This window comes from Pipistrellus hanaki, assembly GCF_964339955.1.
Source record: "Pipistrellus hanaki genome assembly, chromosome: X".
Classification (NCBI taxonomy): Eukaryota; Metazoa; Chordata; class Mammalia; order Chiroptera; family Vespertilionidae; genus Pipistrellus; species Pipistrellus hanaki.
In genome coordinates, this window is record NC_140524.1 from 46,189,146 (window position 1) to 46,209,699 (window position 20,554).

Below are 20,554 nucleotides of genomic sequence, written 5' to 3' on the forward strand. Positions count from 1 at the left end.
TGACAATCATGTCATCATCATCTTCTGGAACATCATCATAACAATCCAATTCCTGAATTTCCTGTGACTCCATTTCTTTCAGAATCAGTGGACCAAATCTCTCATGTTTAGCAATAGCACTGTCTTTAAATGAGTACTTCTTGTCAACATAGCCTGCTCGCAGTGGAGCTTTGGGACAATACAAAACAAAACAATATTAGAATAATAGGGGATCAAGAAGGAAAGGAAACTGAGGAAAACATGGAAAATGTATTTCAAGAAATAATGACAGAAAACTTTCCTGTGATAGAAAAGAAAAACCCACACAAATCCAAGCTGCACACAGGTTCCCAAGCAAAATGAATCCCAAAAGACCTATGCCAAGACATATTATAATTAAATTGGCAAACACCAATGACAAAGTAAGAATCTTAAAAGCAGTCAGAGAGAGACACAAAGTTACATATATAGGAACCCCTTTCACACTAGCAACTGATTTCTCAATAGAAACTCATCAGGCCAAAAGGGAAAGGGATGAAATATACAAAGTCATGCAAAGGAAGGGTCTGAATCCAAGAATACTGTACCAGCAAGGCTATCAATCAAAATTGAAGGTGAAATCAGGAGCTTCCCAGACAAAAAAAAGACTAAAGCAATTTATCTCCATCAAACCAGCAATGCAAGAAATGCTAAAGGGTCTACTGTAAAAATAAAGAAATAGGAAGTGAAGAAGGAACACAGAGGTATAGAATAAAAATGGCGTCAAATAAGTACCTATCAATAAAAACTTTAAATGTAAACGGATTAAATGCTCCAATCAAAAGACACACAGTAACAGATTGGATAAGAAAATGAGACCCATATATCTGCTGTCTACAAGAAACCCACCTCAGTAAAAAAAGAAAAACACAGACTAAGGGTGAAGGGAGGGAAAAAGGTTTTCCAGGTGAATGGAAATGGAAAAAAAAAAAAAAAAAAAAAGCTGGGGTAGCAATACTTATAACTGACAAATTAGATCTCAAAGTGAAGGACATAACAATAGATTATGAAGGCCACTTCATAATAGTAAAGGAAGCAATCCAGCAAGAAAAAGTAACACTGGTAAATATACATGTACCCAATACAGGAGCACCCAAATACATTAAAACAAAACAAAACAAAACAAAAAAACTGGTGGAGGACATTAAGGGAGAGATTAATAGCAATACAATCATAGTAGGAGATTTTAATACCCCACTGTCACCTTTGGACAAATCATCTAAACAAAAAATCAGCAAAGAAGCATCAATCCTAAATGATGCACTAGACCAGATGGAATTAATCGACATATTCAGAACATTTCACCCCAAAGCCACATAATATACATTTTTCTCAAGTACACATGGATAATTTTCAAAGATAGACCATATGTTGGGACATAGGCAAAGTCTCTTCAAATTCAAGAAGATAGAAATCATATCAAGCATCTTCTCAGATCATAGTGGCATAAAATAGTAAAACAACTACAATAAAAATAATCCAAAGAAATCAAACACATGGAGAATAAACAGCATAGTATTGAACAAGGACTGGGTTAACAGAGAAAACAAGGAAGAAATTGTAAACATCATGGCAACAAATGACAATGAAAACACAACAATCCAAAATCTATGGGACCAGCAAAAGCAGTTTTCAGAGGGAAGTTCATATCTCTATAAGCCTATTGAAAAAAAAAAGAAAAAATGGTAACAAATTATCTAACTCTACAATTCAAAGAGTTAGAAAAAGAGCAACAAGAAAAGCCCAGTGTAAGAAGAAGGAAGGAAATAACAAAAATCAGAGCAGAGAAAAATGACATAGAGACCAAAGAAACAATACACAAGATCAACAAAACCAAGAGCTGGTTCTTTGAAAGGATAAACAAGATTGATGAACCTCTAGCTATGCTAACCAAGAAACAAATAAACAAAATCAGAAATGAAAGAGGTAAAATAACAACAGACCCTGCCAAAATACAAAGGATTGTTACAAAATATTATGAACAACTCTATTCCAACAAACTGGACCACCTGGAGGAAATGGACATATTCCTAGAAAAATATAACCTTCCAATACTCATTCAGGAATAATCTAAAAATCTCTATAGATTTGGAAGAAATTGAAACAGTCATCAAAAAGCTTCCAGCAAACAAAAGCCTGGGGCCAAATGGCTTCATAGGAGAGTTTTACGAAACATTCAAGGAAGAACTAAAACCTATTCTCCTCAGACTATTCCAAAAAATTCAAGAGGAAGGAACACTTCCAAACTCCTTCTATGAAGCCAGCATCACCCTAATACCAAAATCAGATAAAGACAACACAATGAAAGAATATTACAGGCCGATATCCCTCATGAACATATGTGCCAAAATCCTCAACAAAATTCTAGCAAATCGGCTCCAGAAAAACATCACAAAGATCATACACCATGACCAAGTAGGATTTATTCCAGGAATGCAAGGATGGTACAATATCTGCAAATCAGTAAATGTGATACATCACATAAACAAATTGAGAAATAAAAATCATATAGTTATATCAATCGACACAGAAAAAGCATTTGATAAAATCCAACACCCTTTCCTGATAAAAACTCTCAACAAGATGGGAATAGAAGGATCATACCTCAACATAATAAAAGCTATATATCATAAACCCACAGCAAACATCATACTCAATGGGCAAAAACTAAAAACATTCCCTCTAAGAACAGGAACAAGACAGGGATGTCCACTCTCACCACTCTTGTTTGACATAGTAAAGGAAGTACTGGCCATTGCAAATAGACAAGAAGAGGAAATAAAAGGCATCCAAATTGGAAAAGAAGAAGTAAAGTTATCCTTATTTGCAGATGACATGATATTGTACATAAAAAAACCAAAAGACTCCATTAAAAAACTTAATAAATGAATTTGGCAATGTAGCAGGACACAAAATCAATGTCAAGAAATCTATGGCATTTCTATACACCAACAGTGAACTTACAGAAACAGAGACTAAAAAAGCAATCCCATTTATCATCGCACCAAAAAAACTAAGATACCTAGGAATAAACTTAACTAAGGAAGTAAAGGACCTATATGCGGAAAACTACACGACACTGAAAAAAGAGATAGAGGAAGATGTAAACAGATGGAAGAACATGCCATGTCCCTGTATTGGTAGAATCAACATCATCAAAATGTCCATACTTCCCAAAGCAATTTATAAGTTGAATGCACTCCCCATTAAAATACCAATGGCATAGTTCACAGACCTAGAAAGAACTCTCCAAAAATTCATTTGGAACAAAAAAAGACCCCAAATAGCCACAGCTGAGAAAGAAGAATAAAGTAGGAGGGATCTCAATACCAGATTTAAAGCTGTATTACAAAGCCACTGATCTCAAAACAGCCTGGTATGGCACAAGAAAAGACATATAGATAAATGGAATAGAATAGAGAATCCGGATATCGACCGAAACCTCTATACTCAATTAATATTTGACAAAGGAGGTATGAACATACAATGGAGTCAAGACAGTGTCTTCAATAAATGGTGTTGGAAAATTGGACAGACACTTGCAAAAAATGAAACTAAATCACCAACTTACACCATACACAAAAATAAACTCAAAATGGACACAGGACTTAAAAATAAAAATACTAGAGGCATCCACAGGTAGGAAAATCTGACATATGCCAAAAGAACTTCTTCACTGATACTGCCCCTAGAGCAATGGAAGCTAAAGAGAAAATAAACAAATGGGACTACATCAAAATAAAAAGCTTTTTTACAGCAAAAGAAACCATCAACAAAACAACAAGAAAGCCCACTATATGGGAGAACATATTTGCAAATGTTATCATTGATGAAGGTTTAATCTCCAACATCTACAGACAGCTTATACAACTAAACAAAAGGAAGATGAATGATCCAATTAAAAAATGGGCAATGGACCCATATAGAATATTCTCAAAAGAAGACAGAAGGAAGGCCAAGAGGCACATGAAAACATGCTCAAAGTCACTAATTATCCGAGAGATGCAAATCAAAACAACAATGCGGTACCATCTAATACCTGTCAGTATGGCCAACATCAACAAATCAACAAACAATAAGTGTTGGCGAGGTTGTGGAGAAAAAGGAACCCTCATGCACTGCTGGTGGGAATGCAGACTGGTGTAACCACTGTGGAGACCAGTATGGAGTTTCCTCAAAAAACTGAAAATGGAACTCCCATTTGACCCAGTAATCCCACTCCTAGAAATATATCCTAAGAAACCAGAAACACCAATCAGAAAGGAAATATGCACCCCTATGTTCATAGCAGCACAAGTTACAATAGCTAGGATTTGGAAACAGCCTATGTGCCCATCAGCAGATGATTGGAATAAAAAACTATGGTATATCTACACAATGGAATACTATGCTGCCATAAAAAAGAAGGAATTCTAATCATTTGCAGCAACCTGGATGGAATTGGAGAACATCATGCTGAGTGAAATAAGCCAGTCAAATAAAAGAGAAACACCACATGACCTCACTCATTTATGGATAATAAAGAACATTACAAAGTGATGAACAAAAAGATAGATACAGAGACAGTAAAGCAACAAACAGACTGTCAAATTACAGCGGGGATGATAGCGAGATATGGGGGAGATAAGAGATCAACCTAAGGACTTGTATGCATGCATATAAGCAAAACCAATGGACAAAGAACTCTGGGGGAGGGGGGATGGCAAGTAAGGAAGGGGGGGGGGCAATGGAAAGATATGTACACATATAATACCTTAATAATAAAAAAAAGATATAGCATGCAAACAGTAGGGCTGCCAGAAGGACAAGATGAGCAGCAAGGATTAGAAAATTTATTTGAAGAAATAATGACAGAAAACTTCCCTGATATGGGGAATAAAAAAGTTACAGATGTATAGAGAATCCCAAGCAAATGAATCCCAAAAGACTCACACCAAGACTGGACATAATTACAATGAAAAATGTTAACAACAAAGAGAAAATATTAAAGGCTGCAAGAGAGAAACAGAGAGTTACCTATAAAAAATCCTCCATCAGATTATCAAATGATGTCTCAGCAGAAACACATCAAACAAGAAGAAAATATAAGGAGATATACAAAATGATGCAAAACAAGGGACTGAATCCAAGAATACTCTATCCAGCAAGACTATCAATCAAAATTGAAGGGGCAATCAGGAGCTTCACAGACAAAAAAACAAACAAAAAACAAACAAACAAACAAACAAACAAAAAAACACTAAAGGGAATGCTGTAAAAAAGAAGAAATAAAAAGGTAAGATGGAACACAGGCTCAAATAAATAAAAATGGCTACAAAAAAGTACCTTTCAATAATAATTTTAAATGTAAACTGACTAACTGCTCTAATCAAAAGACATCAAGTGGCAGGGACCGGTTTGGCTCAGTGGATAGAGCGTCGGCCTGCGGACTGAAAGGTCCCGGGTTCGATTCCAGGCAAGGGCATGTACCTTGGTTGTGGGCACATCCCTGGTGGGGGGTGTGCAAGAGGCAGCTGGTCGATGATTCTCTCTCATCGATGTTTCTAACTCTCTATCCCTCTCTCTTCCTCTCTGTGAAAAATCAATAATAATAATAAAAAAGACATCAAGTGGCTGAATTGATAAAAACAAACAAACAAAAAAAACAACAACACATGACCCATATATATGCAATCTACAAGAGACCCACCTCAGAACAAGGAACTCACATAAACTGAAAGTGAAGTGATAGAAAAATAACTTTCAGGTAAATGGAAATGAAAAAAATAAAGCTGGGGATGCAATACTTATATCTGACAAAATAGACTTCAAAGTGAAGGCCATAACAAGAGATAAGTAAGGCCACTTCTTAATACTAAAGGGATTGATACAACAAGAGGATATAACCCTGGTAAACATATATGTACCCAATGCAAGAGCACCCAAATACATAACAGAATTCCTGGAAGATATCACGGGAGAGATCAACAACAATATAATCATAGTAGGGGACTTTAATAGACCACTGACATCACTGGATATATCCTCTAGACAAAACAATCAGCAAAAAGAAAAAATCCTAAATGACTCACTAGATCAGATGGATTTAATTGACAACTTCAGAATATTTCACCCCAAAGTCGAGGAATATACATTCTTGTCAAGTGCACATGGGACATCTCCAAAAATAGACTACATATTTGGTCACAAGCAAAGTCTCCCCAAATTCAAGAAGATTGAAATCATATCAAGCATCTTCTCAGATTACAATGGCATAATATTAGAAATAAACTATAACAAAAACAATCCAAAACATTCAAACACTGGGAAGCTGAATAGCATGTTATTAAATATTACCAATGAGATCAAAAAAGAATTTAAAAACATCCTGGAAACTAATGACAATAAAAACATAACAATCCAAAACTTATGGGACACAGTAAAAGAAGTCTACAGGACTATCTCAAAAAGCAAGAAAAATGGTAATAAATCATCTAACTCTACAACTCAAAGAATTAGAAAAAAAGCAACAAGAATAGCCCAGAATGAGCAGAAGGAAGGAGAGAATAAAAATTAGACAAGGAATAAATAACATATAGACAAAAAGAAACAAACAAACAAACAAAAATACAAAAGATCAACAGAACCAAGAGCTGGTTCTTTGCAAGAATAAACAAAATTGATGAACCTCTAGACAGGTTCAACAAGAAGCAAAGAGAGAGGACTCAAATAAACAAAACCAGAAATGAAAAAGGCAAAATAACAATGGACCCCACAGAAATGCAAAGGATTGTTAAAAAATACTATGAACAACTCTATTCCAACAAATTGAACAACCTGGGGGAAATGTACACATTCCTAGAAAAATACAACCTTCCTAAATTAAATCAGGAAGATTCTAAAAATTTTAATAGGCCAATGACTCCAGAAGAAATTGAAACAGCCATCAAAAAGCTTCCAGCAAACAAAAGCCCAGGGCCAGGCAGCTTTACAGGAGAGTTATATCAAACATTCAAGGAAGAACTAAAACCTATTCTCCTCAGACTATTTCAAAAAATTCAAGAGGAAGGAACGCTTCCAAGGTCATTCTATGAAGCCAGCATCACACTAATACCAAAATCAGATAAAGACACAATGAAAGAGAATTATAGATCAACATCCCTCAAGAACAGAGATACCAAAATCCTCAACAAAATTCTTGCAAGTCAGATCCAACAGTACATCAGAAAGATCATATACCATGACTACGCAGGATTTATCCTGGAGATGAAAAGATGGTATAATATCTGGAAATCAATAAACATGATACATCACATAAACAAATTGAGGGAGAAAAATTACATAGTCATATTAACTGAAGCAGAAAAAGCATTTGACAAAATCCAACACACTTTCTTGATAAAAACTCTCAGCAAGGTGGGAATAGAAGAATCATACCTCAACATCATAAAAGGCATATATAATAAACTCATAGCCAACATCACACTCAATGGACACAAATTAAAATGATTTCCATTAAGAACAGGATCAAAAAAGGGATTCCCACTCTCACTACTCCTGTTTAACATAGTACTAGAATTGCTAGCCATTGCTCTCAGACAAGGAATAATTCAAATGTTTTTGTTCATCAGTTTATGTTGTTCATTATTTCCCAGAAATGAGTGAGATAATGTGATACTTATCATTCTCTGATTGACTTATTTCACTTAGCATAATGTTTTTCAGTTCCATCCCTGTTGTTGCAAATGGTAGGAATTCCTTCTTATTTTTAGTGCAGCATAGTATTCCATTGTGTAGATGTACCACAGTTTTTAAATCAACTCATCTGATAATGGGCATTTAGGCTGTTTCCAAATCTTAGCTATGGTAAATTGTGCTTCTATGATCATAGGAGTGCATGTATCCATTCTGATTGATGTTTCTAGCTTCTTGGGATATATATTCCTAGAAGTTGGATCACTGGGTCAAATGGGAATTTCATTTTTACACTTTTGAGGAAATTCCATACTCTTCTCCAGAGTGGCTGCACCAATCTGCATTTCCACCAGCAGTGCATGAGAGTTCCTTTTTCTCCGCATTCTCCACAAACTTGTTTATTTATTTGTTGATGATAGCCATTGTGACAGGTGTTAGATGGTACCGCATTGTCATTTTGATTTGTATCACTTGGATAATTAGTGACTTTGAGCATGTTTTAATATGTTTCTTGGCCTTCCTTCTGTATTCTTTTGAAAAGTGTCTATTTAGGTCCATTGTCCATTTTTAGATTGGATTTTTTATCTTCCTTTTATTTAGTTGTATGTGTTCTCTGTAAATGTTGGAGATTAAACCCTTATTGGTGATAATATTGGCAAATATGTTCTCCCACGCAGTGGGTTTTCTTGTGGTTTTGTGGATATTTTCTTTTGCTGTGCAGAAGCTTTTTATTTTGATATAGTCTGATTTGTTTATTTTCTCTTTAGCTTTATTGCCCTAGGAGCTGTATCAGTGAAGATATTGATTTGGCATACGTCTGAAATTTTGCTGCTTGTGGATTCCTCTAATATTTTTATGCTTTCCCATCTTTAACGTTTAAGTCCTTTATCCATTTTGAGTTTATTTTTGTGTATGGTGTAAGATGGGGGTCTTGTTTCATGTTTTTCTATTTATCTGTCCAATTTTTCCAAGACCATATATTAAAGAGACTGTCTTGACTTCATTTTATGTTCATACCTCCTTTGTCAAATATTAATTGGGCATAGTGGTTTGGGTCGATTTCTAGACTCCTATTCTATTCTATTCTATTCTATTCTATTCTATTCTATTCTATTCTATTCTATTCTATTCTATTCCATTGACCTATATGTCTATTCTTGAGCCAATACCAGGCTGTTTAGAGAACAGTAGGTTTGTAATACAACTTGGTATCTGGTATTGAGATCCCACTTACTTTGTTCTTAGTGACAATCAGGTAGGTAGGTAGGTTAGCGGTTAGGAGCCAGCAGTATCATATTGTGGGAGGGATGTCCAACTGCTGGTTTAGATCATAGGGATTGGGTCTAAGCCAGCAGTCGGACTTTCCCTAAGAGATCCCCAATTGGAGAGGGTGCAGGCTGGGCTGAGGGAACCCCCCTCCATGCACAAATTTTGTCCACCGGGCCTCTAGTATGTTTATATATATATATATATATATATATATATATATATATATATATATATATATATATATATATATACATACATGCCTAAGTGATCATTCAACCATTAAAACAGAAGCTATGATGTACACTGACCACGAGGAAGCAGACACTCAATGCACAGGCATGGAAACATTAAACAGACTGATGAATCTCAGAGGGAAGGATGGGAGGGTGGGAAGAGATTAACCAAAGATCTTATATGCATACTATAGGCATGGTGCATGGATTCGTGCACTGGTAGGGTCCCTCAGCCTGGCCTGTGCCCTCCTGCAATCCAGGAACCCTTGGAGGATGTCAAACTGTCAGTTTCTGCCTGATCGCTGCAGGCCAGGCCAAGGGATCCCACCAGTAACATGACTTTGTGCAGCACACCTCTAGTTTTAGAAATAATAAAAAATTAAGTGGTCCTGGATCTTCTGTGACTATACACAGAATTACAGTAATGCCTGAAACATATTTTGAGAGAAGAACCCCTGCCAAGTCTTTCTCATAAGGAATTTTATAATAGCTGTATACACATCTACACATACACACACTCACATGTATACCTGGACTGACAATATTAATGATTGTAACAAAAAAGGAACCACAGACTTTATTAAAAGCTTCAGACAAACCAGGCCTCTTTTAAAGTTCCATGTTGTTTGAAAGGCTATTGTATATAGATTGGATGGTAAGAATTTTATTAATTTGTGTGTATCCATATTTTCTGATGTATTGCTATGAATGTTATACTTTTATTTATTTATTTATTTTAAATTTATTTTATTGATTTTTTGCCCCCCTCCCTCCCTCCCATACATACCCTCCCTCCCCAGAGTTTTATGTCCATTGGTTGTACTTATATGCATGTATACAAGTCCTTCTGTTGATCTATTATCTCTGCCAGATCTCCCTCCCCTCCACACTGTAAATTGACAGTCTACTTGTTGCTTTACTGTCTCTATATCTATCTTTTGGTTCATCAGTTTATAATGTTCTTTATTATCCATAAATTAGTGAGGTAATGTGGTGTTTATCTTTCATTGATTGGCTTATTTCACTCAGCATGATGCTCTCCAATTCCATCCAGGTTGCTGCAAATGATGAGAATTCCTTCTTTTTTATGGCAGCATAGTATTCCATTGTGTAGATGTATCATAATTTTTGGATCCAATCATCTGCTGACGGGCACCTAGGCTGTTTCCAAATTCTAGCTATTGTAGATTGTGCTGCTATGAACATAGGGGTGCATATTTCCTTTCTGATTGGTATTTCTAGTTTCTTGGGATATATTCCTAGGAGTGGGATTACTGGGTCAAATGGGAGTTCCATTTTCAGTTTTTTGAGGAAACTCCACACTGTTCTCCACAGTGGTTGCACCATTCTGCATTCCCACCAGCAGTGCATGAGGGTTCCTTTTTCTCCACAACCTCGCCAACACTTGTCGTTTGTTGATTTGTTGATGTTGGCCATTCTGACAGGCGTGAGATGGTACCGCATTGTTTTGATTTTCACCTCTCGGATAATTAGTGACTTTGAGCACGTTTTCATGTGCCTTTTGGCCTTCCTTCTGTCTTCTTTTGAAAATACTTCTATTTAGGTCCATTGCCCATTTCTTAATTGGATCATTCATCTTCCTTTTATTTAGTTGTATCAGCTGTCTATAGATGTTGGAGATTAAACCTTTATCAGTGGTATTATTTGCAAATATGTTCTCCCACACCGTGGGCTTTCTTGTTGTTTTGTTGATGATTTCTTTTGCTGTAAAAAAGCTTTTTATTTTGATGTAGTCCCATTTGTTTATTTTCTCTTTAGCTTCCATTGCCCTAGGGGCAGTATCAGTGAAGAAGTTCTTTTGGCATACGTCTGAGATTTTGCTGCCTGTGGATGCTTCTAGTATTTTTATGGTTTCCCGTCTGATGTTTAAGTCCTGTATCCATTTTGAGTTTATTTTTGTGTATGGTGTAAGTTTCATTCTTTTGCATGTGTCTGTCCAATTTTCCCCACACCATTTATTGAAGAAAGTGTCTTGACTAGATTGTATATTCGTGCCTCCTTTGTCAAATATTAATTGAGCATAGTGATTTGGGTTGATATCTGGGTTCTCGAGTCTATTCCATTGATCTATATGTCTGTTCTTGTGCCAGTACCAGGCTGTTTTGAGAACAGTGGCTTTGTAATACAGCTTGAAATCTGGTATTGAGATCCCTCCTACTTTACTCTTCTTTCTCAGGATTGCTGTGGCTATTCGGGGTCTTTTATTGTTCCAAATGAACTTTTGGAGAGTTCTTTCTAGGTCAGTGAAATATGCCATTGGTATTTTTATGGGGAGTGCACTGAACCTATAGATTGCTTTAGGAAGTATAGACATTTTGATGATGTTGATTCTACCAATCCATGAACATGGTATTTTCTTCCATCTCTTTACATCTTCCTCTATCTCTTTTTTCATTGTCCTGTAGTTTTCCGCATATAGGTCCTTTACTTCCTTAGTCAAATTTATTCCTAGGTATCTTAATTTTTTTTTGTGCTATGGTAAATGGAATTGCTTTTTTAGTCTCTGTTTCTGTAGTTCCACTGTTGGTGTATAGAAATGCCATGGATTTCTTGGCGTTAATTTTGTATCCTGCTACATTGCCAAATTCATTTATTAAGTCAATTAGTTTTTTAATGGAGTCTTTTGGGTTTTTTATGTACAATATCATGTCATCTGCAAATAAGGATAACTTTACTTCTTCTTTTCCAATTTGGATGCCTTTTATTTCCTCCTCTTGTCTAATTGCAATGGCTAGTACTTCCAGTACTATGTCAAATAGGAGTAGCGAGAGTGGGCATCCCTGTCTTGTTCCTGTTCTTAGAGGGAATGGTTTTAGTTTTTGCCCATTGAGTATAATGTTGGCTGTGGGTTTGTCATATATAGCTTTTATTATGTTGAGTTATGATCCTTGTACTCCCACCTTGTTAAGAGTTTTTTATCACGAAAGGGTGTTGGATTTTATCAAATGCTTTTTCTGCATCAATTGATATGACTATATGATTTTTATCTTTCAATTTGGTTATGTGATGTATTACGTTTATTGATTTGCGGATATTGTACCATCCTTGCATTCCTGGAATAAATCCTACTTGGTCATGGTGTATGATCTTTGTGATGTTTTTCTGGAGTCAATTTGCTAGAATTTTGTTGAGGATTTTGGCATCTATGTTCATGAGGGATATTGGCCTGTAATTCTCTTTCATTGAGTTGTCTTTATCTGGTTTTGGTATTAGGGTGATGTTGGCTTCATAGAAGGAGTTTGGAAATATCCCTTCCTCTTGGATTTTTTGGAATAGTCTGAGGAGGATAGGTTTTAGTTCTTCCTTGAATGTTTGGTAAAACTCTCCTGTGAAGCCATCTGGCCCTGGGCTTTTGTTTGCTGGAAGCTTTTTGATGACTGTTTCAATTTCTTCCCAAGTCACTGGTCTATTGAGATTTTTAGATGATTCCTGATTGAGTTTTGGAAGTTTGTATTTTCCTAAGAATATGTCCATTTCCTCCAGATTGTTCAGTTTGTTGGAATAGTGTTGTTCGTAGTATTTTTTAACAATCCGTTGTATTTCGGTGGGGTCTGTTGTTATTTCACCTTTTTTCATTTCTGATTTTGTTTATTTGGGTCCTCTCTCTTTGTTTCTTGGTTAGCCTGGCTAGAGGTTCATCCATCTTGTTTATTCTTTCAAAGAACCAGCTCTTGGTTTTGTTGATCTTATGTATTGTTTCTTTGGTCTCTATGTCGTTTCTCTCTGCTCTGATTTTTGTTACTTCCTTCCTTCTGCTTACACTGGGCTTTTCTTGTTGCTCTTTTTCTAACTCTTTGAGTTGTAGAGTTAGATCATCTGTTACCATTTTTCCTAGTTTTTTGCAATAGGCTTGTGAGGATATGAACTTCCCTCTCAAAACTGCTTTTGCTGTGTCCCATAGATTTTGGATTGTTGTGTTTTCATTGTCATTTGTTTCCAAGATGTTGTTAATTTCTTCCTTGATTTCTCTGGTAACCCAGTACTTGTTTAATAGCATGCTTTTTAGTCTCCATGTGTTTGATTTCTTTGGATTATTTTTATTGTAGTTAATTTCCAGTTTTATGGCATTATGATCTGAGAAGATGCTTGATATGATTTCTATCTTCTTGAATTTGAAGAGACTTTGCCTATGTCCCAAAATGTGGTCTTTGAGAATGTCCCATGTGCACTTGAGAAGAATGTATATTCTGTGGCTTTGGGTCATAATGTTCTGAAGATGTCAATTAATTCCATCTGTTCTAGTGAGTAATTTAGGATTGATATTTCTTTGCTGATTTTTTGTTTAGATGATTTGTCGAAGGGTGACAGTGGGGTATTAAAATCTCCTACTATGATTGTATTGCTATTAATCTCTCCCTTAATGTCCTCCAGCAGTTTTTTTTTTATGTATTTGGGTGCTTCTGTATTGGGTGCATATATATTTACCAGGGTTATTTCTTCTTGTTGGATTGTTCCCTTTAGTATTATGAAGTGTCCTTCATTATCTCTTGTTATGTCCTTCACTCTGAGATCTATTTTTTCAGATATAAGTATTGCTACCCAGCTTTTTTTTTCATTTCTATTTGCCTGGAGAACTTTTTTCCATCCCTTCACCCTCAGTCTGTGTGCATCTTTTTTTCTGAGGTGGGTTTCTTGTAGACAACAGATGTATGGGTCTTGTTTTCTTATCCAATCTGTTACCCTCTGTCTTTTGATTGGAGCATTTAATCCATTTACATTTAAGGTTATTATTGATAGGTACTCATTTGATGACATTTTTATTCTATACCCGTGTTCCTTCTTCAGTTCCTATTTATTTTTACAGTAGACCCTTTAGCATTTCTTGCATTGCTGGTTTGGTGGAGATAAATTGCTTTAGTCTTTTTTTGTCTGTGAAGCTCCTGATTTCCCCTTCAATTTTGATTGATAGCCTTGCTGGGTACAGTATTCTTGGATTCAGACCCTTCCTTTGCATGACTTTGTATATTTAATCTCATTCCCTTCAGACATGATAAGTTTCTGTTGAGAAATCAGTTGCTAGTCTGATGGAGGTTCTTTTGCATGTATCTTTCTGTCTCTCTCTGGCTGCTTTTAAGATTCTTACTTTGTCGTTGTTGTTTGCCAATTTAACTATAATGTGCCTTGGCATCTGTCTTCTGGGATTCATTTTGCTTGGGACTCTGCGAGCATCTTGGATTTGTGTGGGTTTTTTCTTCTCTATCTCAGGAAAGTTTTCTGTCATTATTTCTTGAAATACGTTTTCCACGTCTACCTCAGTTTCCTTTCCTCCTGGAACCCCTATTATTCGAATGTTATTTTGTTTTGTATTGTCCCAAAGCTCCCATAGGCTCTCCTCCTGCTTTTTAATCTTTTTTTCTAGAAGCTGCTCTATTTGGGTATTTTTTTCCATCTTGTCTTCTAGCTCACTGATGCGGTCCTCTGCTTCATCTAGTCTACTCTTGATGCTTTCTATTGAGTTCTTCATGTTAGCAATGTCATTTTTCATTTCTTCTTGGTTCTTCTTCAATTCCTCATGGTTCTTCTTCAATTCCTCGTGGTTCTTCCTCATTTCTTCTTGGTTATTGTCAAATTCCTCTTCCATTCTTTTTAGCCATCCTATGATCATTATTCTGAATTCTTGCTCTGGTAGGCTGCTTGCCCCTGACACGTTTACTTCCTTTTCTGGTGATGCCTGCTTTTCTTTCATCTGCGGGCTATTTTTTTGTCTCCCCATTGTCTCTCTTTTCAGGATGTCTCGTTATGTGGTGTTCCTTCTCCTTTCCGTGGGTGATTGGAGAACTCCCTTGAATCCACGTGTTTGCGCCGATTGGGTTGTCACAGCTGCTCGATCGACTCCTCTGCTGTGGGTTTTCCAGGCCTCTGAATGTTATACTTTTTTAAAAACAAGAAAGGAGTAACCAAGATGGCAGCATAGGTAAACACCTAAACTGATGCCTCGCACAACAATTTCAAAACTATAACTAAAAGACAAAACAACTATCACCCAGAACCACGGGAAAGCTGGCTGAGTGGAAGTTCTACAACTAGAAGCAAAGAGAAAAAAGCATTGAGATGTACACAAGTGATGAAAAGCTGAGGTATGGAGGTGTGCAAATTGAGCTGGTGGCGGGTGACTGAGTACCCTGCTTTTTTTAACCCGAAGGGAGAAAAGCTCCTGATTACTCTGAACTCCAGTTTCTGGGGAGATGCTTGGGACCCAAACTCCTACAGGGAGAAGTTGGACTGTCTGCCATCAGGTCAGAAAGTGAGGGTGACTTTCTTATAGAAGTGTGCCTAGCAATCATCGTTTACTGTGCTGGGGTATGGGACACAGAGACATGGAAACATAGAAACACAGAGATGGCTGACTGGCAGCCATTGATGTTTGCCATGCCCTAGGCTAGTGACTCCCTGAGACCCCACCCTGAACAACCCACAAATCCACCCAAGTGCCATGCAGAGGCTTTTGCATATAAATGGCCTGCCCCATTGCAGCTTAACCTAACAAACTGCAGATCTGGTCAGACAGCTCCAAAACTTCCAAACCCCAAGCAAAGAGGAGAAAACTGTAGTTCTCTCTGTAGTTCTTCCTGCGTAGCCTCAGACAGTAGCTGACCTGCACCCCATCGGAGATCCAGAAGGTAATGTATCTAGTGGTCAGAGTGAGACGACACCAGAATTCAACTACTCACATCCATAAGTGACACATTTAAGAGGCAGATTCAGTGACCACTAAAGCCCCATTGAAACAAGTCCTGCCCAACAAGCGTGTCTCCAGCACAGCAGTTCTTCCATTATCGACACAGTGAGTCCTCACAGCCAATTGGCTTGGAGGTCAATTCCTCTCAGTGACACCAATAACAATTAAGACTTAACTACAACAATGCTGTACACACAGTCCACAAAGGGGTGCACCAAGAATGTTCACCTAAGGTAACTGGGAGGCCAACTCATTGGGCCATATAGGACACCTAGCAAACAAAGCCACCCTACAAACTCAGGGAAGCAGTGAAAATGTGGAGAGAAAGAAACAGATCAGAAACAAAAGAAATGGAGAAAATAAAATGACTGGATATAGAGTTTAAAACCACTGTTATAAGGTTTTTCAACAATTTTCTAGAAAACGTTGATAAACTTAATGAGACTCTTGAGGATATGAAAAAGAACCAACTAAGAAGTAAACATACACTGACTTAAATAAAAAAATATTATATAGAGACCCAACAGCAGACAAGAGGAAGGCAAGAATCAAGTCAAAGATTTGAAATGCCAAGAAGCAAAAAACACTCATCTGGGAAAGCAAAAAGAAAAAAGAATCCAAAAATTTGAAGATAGTGTAAAAAGCCTCTGGGACAAAATTCAAGCTTACCAACATCAGAATTATGGGGGTGCCAGAAGAAGAGAGAGAGCAAGATATTGAAAACCTATTTGAAGAAATAATGACTGAAACTTTCCCCTACATGGTGAAAGAAATAGACTTACAAGTCCAAGAAGTGCACAGAACCCTAAACAAAAGGAATCCAAAGAGGACCACACCAAGACACATCATAATTAAAAGTCCAAGAGCAAAAGACAAAGAGAGAATATTAAAAGCAGCAAGAGATAAGCAGTTAATTACCTACAAGGGAGCACTCATACGACTGTCAGGTAATTTCTCAACAGAAACTATGCATGCCAGAAGGGAGTGGCAAGAAATATTCAAAGTGATGAATAGTAAGAATTTACAACCAAGATTATTCTACCCAGAAAAGTTATTTAGAATTGAAGGTCAGATAAAGAGCTTCACAGATAAAAAAAGCTAAAGGAGTTCATCACCACCAAAACAGTATTATATGAAATGCTGGAAGGTATTCTTTAAGAAGAGGAGGAAGAAGAAAAGGTTAAGATAAAAATTATGAACAACAGCCGAAACTGGTTTGGCTCAGTGGATAGAGCGTCTACCTGTGGACTGAAAGGTCCCAGGTTCGATTCCAGTCAAGGCATGTACCTTGGTTGCGGGCATATCCCCAGTAGGGGGTGTGCAAGAGGCAGCTGATAGATGTTTCTCTCTCATCGATATTTTTAACTCTCTACCCCTCTCTCTTCCTCTCTGTAAAGAATCAATAAAATATATTTTAAAATATTATGAACAACAAATACATATCTATCAACAAGTGAATCTAAAAACCACGTGAATTAAAAATCTGAGGAACAGAATAAACTGGTGAATAAAATAGAATCAGGGGCATAGAATGGGAATGGATTGATAATTCTCAGGGAGAAAGGGGTGTGTGTGGGGTTATGGGTAGAGACTGGACAAAAATCATACACCTATGGATGAGGACAGTTGGGAGGAGGTAAGGGCAGAGGGTGGGATGGGAACCGGGTAGAGGGGAGCTATTGGGGGGGGGGAGGAGAAACAATTGTAATAATCTGAATAATAACAATTTATTAAATTTTAAAAAATGCCCCCAAAAGATGGGAAAAAATAAGAATTTTTATTTAAAAAATAAATGTTATAGTACTTCATACTTTAATTGGTTCTAATAAAGTGACTATATAAACATAGTTGTTCTCTAGATCTACATTCAGTGACTACCCCCCCCCCCCAAACACACACCCACACACATAGTCCAGTTATTGTTTATTCTGCCAAGATAAAACCATGCAGGCAAGATGGGAATGGCAAGAAATATTCAAGGTGATGAATAGCAAGAATCTACAGCCAAAAATAATCTATCCAGCAAAGCTATCACTCAGAATCGAAGGCCAGATAAAGAGCTTCACTAATAAAAAAAAAGCTAAAGGAGTTCATCACCGCCAAACCAGAATTATATGAATTGCTGAAGGGGGTTCTTTAGGAAGAGGAAGAAGATAAAGATAAAAATTATGAACAACAAATACATAAATACCAACAAGTGAAACTAAAAACCAAGGGAATTAAAAGACCTGATGAACAATATTAACTGTTGAATATAATAGAATCAGAGATATGGAAGGGGAGTGGACTGATGATTCTCAGGGAAAAGAGGAGTGGGGGGTGCAGGAAGAGACTGAACATAAACTGTGCACCTATGGATGAGGACAATGGGGGGTGGGGAAAGGGCAGCGGGTGAGGTAGGAACCTGGTGGAGGGGAAAAATTGAGGAACTTTTGTAATAACATGAACAATGAAGGATTATTAGAAAAAAATGATAAAATAACAATGAATTGTATTTCAAATACATGGGGAGGGGTTTGGTGGGATGAGGACAATTATGTGGTACCATAATCAATAAAAAACAAGAAAAAAAAGCAATGTATGATATGAATATCAAAATACTGCAGGAAAATTAATGTATCACTCTTCCCAATCTGGTTTCAAGGGGGAGAAAATGAAAGGACTAGGAAATTTCTTAAACACCGTAATCTCTTTTCCAAATGATTCTGACTATCTTTTTCTCTCAACTATACCCTATAATACATTCTGGAAGGCCTGAAGGTGACTTCTTAAGTTTATTTTAAAACCTTTCAGTTTGTGACAGATAAACTAAAAATAAAATACTCAAACAAAAGTTGATCAATGAAATAGTAAAAATTAAGTGAAAATTAATTTTCATTACAAAAATTGATGTACCTTTTGTTGGTTAATCCAGGATTAAAAGTCACTTTTAGAGATATCAAAAATTGAACTTCAGATAAATCTGAAAATGTATTAATTAATAATACCTTCACTTACCTGGTAAGCCAGGCTCCCCCTTCTCGCCTTTTGAGCCTAGCAGATCTGGATCCATTGGCCCAGGAGGTCCAGGAAGGCCAGGCTCTCCTTTACCGCCTTTTTCTCCTATAGGACCAGGAAGTCCTGGCTGACCTTGCAAACCATCATCACCTAAAATAGACATGTATGGGGAAGACACAACATATTAGATTTATACATCCAGGATTAATATATACAAACATTATTAATACGTTTCATAGTTTGGTAGGCCACCAGCCACCCAAAACACTTAAGCATTTTGGTTATTTTCTGTGAATAACTTGAGCTCACACACATTTTTACGCTTAAATGACAATCCGTCTTTCTTCTGAGATTCTTTGACAACTGTAGTGACTGTAAATAATATGAAAATTTAATTCTTGTACGTCATTATTTACCATGTTTCATGGTATCCAAACTGAGTATTCCACCAAATTGAAAATAGGACATATTTAAATGCCATATCACATAGAAACCAAATAAAAGAACTATAGCTCATTTACATAGTCAAATAAAAATATTCTGTAATGAAATAAAGCGATGTTTAATCTTCTCTCTGATCTGCCAGCAAACTCTAAATTTACCTTTGAGACCAGGAACACCACTCTTGCCAGGAATTCCCAACGGTCCTGGTGGGCCTGGAGGTCCCATGATACCCATTTCACCTTTGGTACCTTTGAAGAATATCAATAAGTAACTTTTACATTTCCTTGATTTTAGAAAGATAAAAGATATGTTATAAGATATTAACTGAAAACTTGAGATTTGGAGAAAAAAAGACTAAGTTTTATCACTTTTCAACTATTGTAACCTTGTGACCACTATTATTAAAAGCAATGAATAAAAAGCCTCAATGTGGTAGCTAATCTTCAAAGATAAGCTACAAATAAAAAACATATCCTAGTATAAACATCATTATGTAGCTTTCTCTCCTTGTATTTGGGCTGACTCTGTGACTTGCCCTTGATTAGGTGACACTTTATAATTCCCAATGTGAGACCATAAGAAGTCTTGCAGTTTCCATTTGGATTTCTTGAACACTCACTTTTGGTTTCTGGAATTCTCTCCTTTGAAAATCAGTAGCCCTGAAAAGCAGGTAACTAACCTGACATTATCATAATGTGAACAGTCCAGGCCATGTGAGGAGGCACTATGGATAATGAGATACCATGTAAAGAGGCTAAGGAATACTCAGATACCAACGAATTGCCATCTTGGAAGTAAATCCTTCATCCCCAACTACTCCAGGTGGTGTCATGTGGAGCAGAGTTAAATGACTTCATTAAGAATCCCATAATTCTTGAGCAAAATAAAATGGTTTATTTAAACCATTAAATTTTGGAGTTGTTATATAGCAATATGTAACTAGAATTCTCACAGAGAAAATATAATACAAATAGCAAATTCAGTTTCCAGAAATCAAACACATTTAACACTTTTCCTTAAGGAACAGTGTAAATCCAGAAAAGTACAAGAGAAAAATATACTACAGTCATATCAGTTAATTGCCTGAATCCAAATCCAGAGAAAACTTTAAACAAACTACCTGGAAATCCAGGGGTGCCTGCTTTTCCTGGAAGACCTGGAGATCCTGGGGGTCCCACAGGACCAGGTGCTCCAGGGATCCCAGGACTGCCTCTCTCAC

The 20,554-nt window shown here is 36.6% G+C and overlaps 1 protein-coding gene across 1 annotated transcript in view; it reads right to left on the reverse strand.

Annotated features, from left to right (window-relative positions):
- Positions 1-20,554, reverse strand: part of COL4A5 (collagen type IV alpha 5 chain) — a 348,876-nt gene that overhangs the window by 93,350 nt on the left and 234,972 nt on the right. The window contains exons 31-33 of the mRNA XM_084870434.1: positions 20,456-20,554; positions 19,494-19,583; positions 18,892-19,041 (exon numbers count right to left, since the gene is read on the reverse strand). The exon at positions 20,456-20,554 is cut by the window's right edge and continues 69 nt beyond it. Of these exons, the coding sequence (XP_084726560.1) occupies positions 18,892-19,041; positions 19,494-19,583; positions 20,456-20,554 (339 nt within the window). The remainder of the gene's footprint in view (positions 1-18,891; positions 19,042-19,493; positions 19,584-20,455) is intronic.